Below are 9016 nucleotides of genomic sequence, written 5' to 3'. Positions count from 1 at the left end.
GATTGCAAATTTTGGGAGCTGTAGAGATGATGGCTCTCTGGTTAAGATTAATTCTTTTTTCCCCAGAGGACCCAAGTTTGGTTCCAAAGGTCTGTGTCTGCTGCCCTGTAATAGCCTATAACTCCAGCTTCAAAGAGTTATGATACCATTGGCCTCCAAACGCACTCATATGAACACACACACACACTTAAAAGCAATAAAAAAAGATTCTTTAGTTTATTATTATTATATCTTCATATTAGTATGTTTTAAAGTAAGGGGTAAATTTTTAATTATATGATTCCTGTGAGAAAGTAACAGCCCTCTCTTTCCTGTCAATTTTATTTAATACATAAACAATAGATTTAAGTAAAATATAGTTTGTTTCTTTGGCAAAAAAAATCTATGCCATAAACAGACCAAAACAATCACCTGATGAGACCAGCTTATCCTGAGATAAAATTCAACATTTATTATGGTAAAGACCCTCAGTAATAGAGAAAAACATTCTTCAGCTGCATAGACTATCCACAAGAACCGTTTAGCTAATATCATGCCTAATGATGGATTCTTCAGCTGCATAGACTANNCACAAGAACCGTTTAGCNAATATCATGCCTAATNNTGGATTCTTCAGCTGCATAGACTANNCACAAGAACCGTTTAGCCAATATCATGCCTAATNNTGGATTCTTCAGCTGCATAGACTANNCACAAGAACCGTTTAGCNAATATCATGCCTAATGATGGATTCTTCAGCTGCATAGACTANNCACAAGAACCGTTTAGCNAATATCATGCCTAATGATGGATTCTTCAGCTGCATAGACTANNCACAAGAACCGTTTAGCNAATATCATGCCTAATGATGGATTCTTCAGCTGCATAGACTATACACAAGAACCGTTTAGCAAATATCATGCCTAATGATGGATTCTTCAGCTGCATAGACTATACACAAGAACCGTTTAGCCAATATCATGCCTAATAGTGGATTCTTCAGCTGCATAGACTACCCACAAGAACCGTTTAGCTAATATCATGCCTAATGATGAAAAACTTGCAACATTCCCACTAGATTAGGATCAAGGCAAGAATTTTTCTCCAAACCCATTTCTAACAAACTAGAAGTCTAGGCTAACAAAGTAAGGCAAGAAAAGCAGCCAGAAGCACACGGGAATGAAAGGAACCGAACTCTGTTCATTCGTGACACAAAATTTATGTAAAACAATTTCCCCAAACCAAACAACACTTTCTAGAATGAATAAGTAATTATAATGTTGCCTATACAGTTAACATATAAAAGTCAACTACTAACCTGGGAATGTAGCTTTACAGTAGAGTGCTGGCCTGGCTCTGAGTTTAGTCTCCAGAACTTCTGGAGGGAAACGTTTATTTCCTACATGCCAACAGGAAGCAGGTGCAATTTGAATTTTAAAAACAACTCTATTTACATTATAATCATTCAAGATTAAGTAACGTAAGTTGAAAAATATGTGTTCAAGATCTATGGAAGAAAGCCTAGATTTCTGATAAAAGAACATTTAAATAGAGATGCTCTCCATTAACTGATAGGAGGACCCATTATTATCAAGATGACAATTTTCTACTTAATCTGTAGCTTCAAAATAATCTCCATCAAAATCTTAGCAGTTTACTTTATGGATTGTAGGAGATGTGAAGTTCGTGTGCTCACAGATAAGCATTGGGGAAACCAGGAATTTTGATGCAGGGTTGTCTCTAGGAAAAGATGTGGTTAATAGCTTAGTGACCTCTATGCCATCTGTATGACCAGGCCACACCTGGCTCCCTAAGACTCTTATGTTTATCTCAGCCAGTCTGTAGTGTATCCTCCCCAGATCCTTTGCTCGAGAATTGTTTACCTAGAGTCTGCTTTCTCCACTAATCTAGAGGGCATCTTTATGAGAAATGTCTTGTGTACTTTACAAATGGGAGCAGATGTGGTTTATAGCCTGGTGACTTTTTCCGCTGTCTGTACAACTGAGACCACACCAGATTCTTCCTCAGACCTTTAACATGTCATATGCAGTCAATCTATAGAACCCATCTTTATGAAAGAGGTCGAATGCATTTTACAAAGAGTATCAATAATCATGCCTTGAGCTTTGTTGTACACTCTTTTGAATTATCACCCGGAAACCTTTTTCTAAATTGTACTGTGCTTAAGTATGCCTGAAATAAATGATCTGGTGTCAGACTCTTGAAAACATCTGCTACTGAGTCATGATGAGCTGGACCTCATAACAGCTTGCCTCACATGGATAAGATCAATACTGCTGACCATGGCGTTTGCAGAGAACACCCCTGCAATGGATACTGAAAAAAAAATGATTTGAACATTACCATGGAGAAGTCAAAGACCTTTACTGGTCAGAACAACATTAAGAGAGAAGAACAAAATCAGTGGACTGACACTGACCAACCTCAAGAGTTATCAAAAGGATAACAAACAATGTGGCACTGATACAAGAACAGACAATAGATCTATGAAACAGAATACTGGACGCAGACATAGCCCCACCTGGAAGCATCCAGTGATCGTCTAAAAATGATCAGAACTAGTTAGTACTGGGCATGGGATGCCTGGACATACACAGCACGAAATGAAGCCACACACACACAAGAGCCACCCTTCACCAAATTAAAGTGGGAAAAATAGAGTTAAAAGAAGAGAGATTTTTAGTATAATACAATGGACACACGTTCTATATTTGCCAAGATCCATAAAATGTGCAGTGCCAAAAACAAACTCTAATAGAAACTACAGAATTTACAGAAAATACAGAAAAGGGATATTGCTAAAGGGACGTTCTGTTTTGGGACAAGGCATGTACTAAAATCTGTGCTTTCTGCTCTCTGTAGATGTTGCATCTACGTCTGTGCCTGTGGGTTATCTCTCCCAGGCATCTACTTAATTTTGCTATTGTCAAATAGCTTTAAAAGTATGATTCACAAACACATAAGGAATTGAGCTGTGGAATCAGTGAGTTTCTGTGATTGCTCCTTCTGTAACACATACAAAGGGCAATCTGGGATATCAACTCAACTAAGGGAGCTATGAAGCTAACAAGGGGACAGGTGAGAAGACAGCTCCAATGTTTAGCAAAAGCACAACACACAGAGAAGCCACCAAGGATTCTATTTGATACTAAAGGTGAATTTATTTTTGAATTAAGGATCATCAAAGGGAAACATTATCTCTCATATTATAAAAAAAAACAGTAGTAAAATACAGTACACAGGAATGCCATTTGAATGTTAACAAAATGAGAGTATGATAACAACTGAAAATAGGTTATTTTTTAATGTTAAATACAAAGGTGAAGCAGTTTAATAAGAAATTTTGTTAGTATGAAAAATATATGTCCCGTGTCTTTATTATATACTGTACAAAATAAAATATTGCACCTTGGAGTCATATAATAAATATATACAAGGAGTATTTTACAAATGATCTTTCTTTTAATTTAATAAGTTCAACAATCGTATGTGATTGCTGACTAACAACTCAAGGGCTGGTGTGCTCTTTCCTGTCCCTGTCTGTTCCAGACCACCAAACCCTCCACCTACAGTAGTGTTCATCCCAGTGTCGGTGAGGCTGAAGTTGGAATGTGAGAGAGACCTGTGCTCCGAAGATGGCAGAGAGGCTCAGCAAGCCTCTCTACAAACAAACCCAAAGCCACATTGTGCCATTCACATGTTGATCAGGAGGTAGGTCCAACACAACCTGCCTCAGGAAAGGTTGTGTGCCAGGAGGCCATGGGCACTATGTGTGCAAGCAGCCGGGACACCGAGTAAAGAAACAGGACCACTTATTTGGGGTTGTGCAGCATCTAAAGCTACAACTGGTAAAATATCATGGAAAGGTCCCCATAGCCAAATCAGTTGTAGGAGGTGAACTTGGATGCTAGCCTGACCCTTCCCAAGGAGCAAAAGTTTACTCAAATGTCATGAACAGCAGCCTTGGTTGGAGAGACCCAACCCTAAATGGTAGCCCTTAACTTTAAAGGAAGCCCTGGTCTTAGCCCTGATGTACCTTCCTTTCTCACCTAACCGAATCCTAGTGCTAGTCCAAGATGAATTCAACCCTTCTTTCCCAAAGCACAACCCAAATCCCAGCTCTAATTCCTAACCCCAAAATTGTTATTTCCGCCATAATTCTAATGGACTTTGGATTTATCTACAAAAATCGGCTCAAATGAAAATAATCATTTACCATAAACAATTCTTTCAACTATTACATTTTCTTATTTAGATTAATCTCTTATATACTTTCTAAAATAAAAATCCCCAGGAATATTACTGTGTGCATAAATTACATCTAGTAAGGCTTTGATCTCTGATTGTGTGCAATAGTGCTTAGATAAAGTTTCATTCACAGCTCTTAAAAGAAAGCTTTGAATATACTTCAACGTCAGTAGAAAAGGTTAGCTTTTCCTCTTCTTTGATTTCCAAGATGCCTTATTTGGCCACAGATGGGCTTCCGTAGTTATGAAAGTGGCAGCTGTACCTACTGTGTTTTCTTCCATAGATGCTTTAAGAGTGAAGACAATGTCATCTGTGGAGAGTCTTTGGCTCGGTTGGTGTTATAAGTTGTCCAGTGAGGCTGTCTCCTCTTCACATAGTAAGCATAAGGATCTATAGATATGCCATTAGTGCCAACATTTGAACGGCTACTGGCCAAAGCCTTTAAAACATAGATACTGCATAACTGTGTTGAAACCCTACAACTTGAGCGAAGTCCTCAGTTGCAGACTTCAGGATGTACCATACTTGGCTGGTCTACAAAGCACAGCAGGTGATGAGGTCCCGAGAGCAACACATTGCTGCTGATGCATTTGTGTTAGTCCTAAACTACATCCTTTATAGGAACTGGAATGAAAACAACAACCGCTGGAAAAATTAACCTTATAACATTGGATCGGGTCCTGTTTCTGCATTAACCTCCACTTGATCACAGTCTCCAGAGACTTTAAGAGTACAGGGTTTTGAACCAGGGATACTGGGAAAAGAGCCTCTTTAGCTTTCCCTTCTCACCACAGCAGCACCGCAACCTTGCCAAAGCTTTACCCTTCTTGACATGACTGGCAGCAGCTTTGTCTGTAGAGGGCCAGAGAGCACAGGTTAAGGTGCTTTACGAACATACAGTAGTGAGTTGTGTCCGTGCAGTTTCCTGAAAGAACAAAGAGAGAAAAGAATCCATAGCATGGGTTCATTAGAGCGTGAGCAAGAAAAGAGGCATGCCTGGGGCTCCTGCTCTGCACTAATGTTAGGCACACAGTGGGCTTACTTCTCCACAGGGCCACTGGCTTCCTGTGACACCCTGAGCACTCCTGTGGTCACAGGTCCTCTCACCCATGCGACTTCTCTCAGTGCTGAGGGCAGAGGTTACTTTTTGTAGGGTCATGGGCTCCTCAGACAATTTATGAATGTCACATACTTATCCCATACAAAAGTAACAGGCAGTTACATTCACTATGTAATTTTAGGACATTTGTTCACCTATATGAGCACCATTGGCTTGTTCTTAGCAGAGGAGACTGCAAAGGAAAATGTGTGTGGAATGGCTGCTACTACTTTTAAGAATCAATGCTGCAGCCCACAACCCCTCCCCTGGACAAGGAAGGCACATTAGTGTCCCGGTTTTGACCAGGCTTCTTGGGAACTGGTGATACCTGAGAGGGTACGTACTATCACAGGAAGGCCCGAGACAGTGCCTCCAGGCAGCTGGTTTCACCTGCACACAGTATCTGTCCGCCACAATTTTGCAGCTCCCTGTGTGAATGCAGTCGACTTTGCGAGACTGGAAGCCTCTGCCACAGACTGCGGTACAGGGATTCCAGGGACCCACACGCCAACATGCTTCACATGGCCCCAAGGTGCAGTTCCTTCTAAAGGCAGGTCTGAAATGGAAAAAAATATATATGTGTGTGTGTAAAATGGGAGAAGATGCCACTGTTTGGTGGCATTGATCAAGCCTTTTCTCCTTCTCTGAATTTAATGTACTAAAGGCGTCCTCAGAAAACTGATTTGTACTGTTCATGGCTGGCTAAGCAGAGTAGTGGGGCAATCTGACCATAATAAAGATAATTAGATACTTCAGAATACAGACTGTTCCCCGCATTAGATATGCTAGGAAGGCTCTGGAAATTGACAGAGACATTTGATTAAAAACGAAGACCTCCTAGAAAATAGTCATAAGCACTTATCTAAGGCTTAGAGTGTTAACCACATGGGTATAAAACAGAAGAAATGGGTGAGATGAAGTTGAAGCACGAAAAGAGGACCAGCAAGTGGCTGAGCTGCCACATGTGAGGCAGGAAGAGAGCAATGCTCTGTGAGATACCAGTGGTGAGTGCTTGCATGCAGGTGTAAGCAGGGAAAATCAATGGGGTGTGAAATCAACACAAAGGATTCCTGACCACCAGGGAAGGCGTTGGTCTTCCACTGATGGCCAGCACAAGTTCTATGCATCTTAGTGTGTTCTATCTAGAACCGAGGCCTGAACTGGGCATGGGGGAACATGCCTGTTAACTCCAGCTACTTGGGATTCTGAAGTAGGAGGGCTCAGAGGTCAAGTTCTACCTCAGCCACAGAAAGCACAAAGTTTAGAATAAGTAATTAAGTAATTAAGTAAGTAAGTAAATAAATAAATAAATAAATGCCCAGGGATATAGTTTGTTGTAGATCAATTATTTAGTATGCACAAGGCCCTAGGTTCAATTCCCAACAGTGGTGTACACACACACACACACACACACACACACATACATTTAACCCCTGCTTCTATGCCATACAGTTTAGAGTAATAGTGACATCATTATCCAATACCTGAGGCTGAGCATACCCTCACCCTAAAACATGACCAAAAAAAAAAAAAAAAAAAAAAAAAACAACCAACCAAAAAAAAACACAAACCACAGCCAACAAGCTGCATGTTNACCTGAGGCTGAGCATACCCTCACCCTAAAACATGACAAAAAAAAAAAAAAAAAAAAAAAAGACCAACCAACCAAACAAAAACACAAACCACAGCCAACAAGCTGCATGTTCCCAGGGACTTCCAATTTCAAATTAATGCATAACCCAAGAGTGGACTCTCCTGGCAATCTAGAGCAGATGAGTTTAGGCAAACAAGAGAGTTACTACTATGATAAGTCACTTGAACATCGTTCACAAGCCTTATGTTGCTGTTACTAAGCCCTGAAAATACTGCACTATGAACAAGAATGCATATGCCAGCAACCCCATCTGCCCAGTGGTGTGTGGTCATAGTTACATCCAGGCCATGTGTAGATTTGTAACCAGTGAGTACAGAGACCAAATATATTTGGAAAGTGGAGTCTAAAACATAAAGAAACTAGTGGTGGCCGATGTTTGGAAAGATCATGACCTCAGAGGACAGCATCTCATCAGATCCACTTTTAGGGATTTTTTTTCCTGTTCCCTAGGACATATTGCCATGGAAGGTATATGCAGAAGGTAGGAGACAGTCTCGGTTCCCAAAGATGACTGGGAGAGGGTCCTAAAGTGAAGTGATTCAGTAGTGAATCACTACTGGGAGAGGGTCCTAAAGTGAAGTGATTCAGCCTTTCTCTTTGAAATCTGGAAGATGTGGAACAAGACATGAAGCTTGTATAATAGTGTCTGCCACATAGACCAGAAGGTGGAAAGCTGTTTTTAAAAAAAGCCAATAACAAAGCCAAATACAAAAAGCTGCAGAGCTGAGAGAACAAGCCAATGACTTCCCTTTCTCCAGGTATCGTCCTGCTGGATCTGCTCAAAGCCCATTGGACACTCTGGTCATTACTGTAACTAATTTACAGTTTATTCAACATCTCTTCTAAGGGATGTTGAAATATCATTGGAAGGGTAAGAAAATGGAGAAACTTGTGACAACCTTGCTCATGAAGAAGAGTGTTACACAAAGTGGAAGCGATGCTTGGATTTGCCAGTAGGCGGAGACACCATCAAAGGGTTTAACTAGGAAACCATGCTCTCCTACCAAACTGGTTATAAATTTTTAAAAGAGGAGCCAGGGAGGATTGTCCTGTTAATTTCTTTTGTTTTCCCCAGTGGGTATAAATCTTAATTCCCAAAAGTTGAGTCACTTTGACCAACAGTGAAGACTGAATACTCCCTAGCCTTCTCCTGCTGCAGAGGTCAGATATCTTAAAAAACAAAAACAAAAACAAAAACAATTGAACACACATTCAAAGAATAAAATTAACAGGGTAGTAAACAGAGGATATAAAAGTGTTAGGTGATCCATCTTATTAATAAGGCTTTGCTTTCTCTGCAGAAATTCTTCAAAGTTGGCTTCTGTTGTTTCCAATCTAAAGAGTTTCCTCTTGGTTGAAGGCAAGTCCTTTCTAAATACAAAGGATGAGAGGTCCAGGGTGCTGTTGAAGCAACAGGAGGCCAGGACTTCTCACTGGCTGAAAAAGATGCAGAGGGGCATCTATTTTGAGAGCAGGGACAAAATGGCTTGGAATGGGGACATCCAAGTCAAATGGAGACTGTACAAATAACACTATTAATACAGTTGGGTCTCATGTGTTTACCAATGTATGATGGCAGTAGGGATCCTGAAGTGACTAATCTACTCATTTGCCTCTCACTCTATCCCTGCTTCAAATAATCCTTGTGCCACCAGGAAGATCAATTCTAAGGGCTGTCAATGGGGCCCAAGCCTGGCTATTTACCAGAAATAGACACAAGAGGACAAAGATCTAGGCCTTCCCAGGATTTTCTGACTCCTAGACAAGGCTGGAAATAAAAAACAAGGTTTTAAGCTTCAGAGAAACTCTCCTCAGCAGCTCTCTCTACTAACCAACTTAATTCTCTATTCACAAACCACCAGACAGACATACGAGGCAAAGTAACATCATAACTCGAAAAACAGCAGGTTATGATATAGGTCAGCCAATCTGGCAGATAAAACCATACAAGTGGGCCACAGGATTTTGAGACTGCTGGTGAGTGGAACACAGCTTCTGCTCCAGTCCAATCACGC

At 40.6% G+C, this 9016-nt stretch overlaps 1 protein-coding gene across 2 annotated transcripts in view; it reads right to left on the bottom strand.

The window, feature by feature from the left end:
* Nucleotides 1-3138: 3138 nt before the first annotated feature.
* The window catches only part of Adamtsl3 (ADAMTS like 3), a 270398-nt gene continuing 264520 nt past the window's right edge, over nt 3139-9016 (bottom strand). Inside the window, exons 29-30 of one of the 2 annotated variants that reach the window (XM_021167800.2) lie at nt 5692-5903; nt 3139-5173 (exon numbers count right to left, since the gene is read on the bottom strand). In XM_021167800.2, coding sequence (XP_021023459.1) covers nt 5067-5173; nt 5692-5903 — 319 coding nt within the window. In that variant the 3' untranslated portion in view covers nt 3139-5066. Of the gene's footprint in view, nt 5174-5675; nt 5904-9016 lie in introns of both variants that reach the window. The other variant, XM_029480045.1, reaches the window with a different exon arrangement.

The sequence above is a fragment of the Mus caroli genome, chromosome 7 (genome assembly GCF_900094665.2).
Source record: "Mus caroli chromosome 7, CAROLI_EIJ_v1.1, whole genome shotgun sequence".
In the NCBI taxonomy this organism is placed as follows: Eukaryota; Metazoa; Chordata; class Mammalia; order Rodentia; family Muridae; genus Mus; species Mus caroli.
This window is presented reverse-complemented; position numbering and strand designations above follow the sequence as displayed.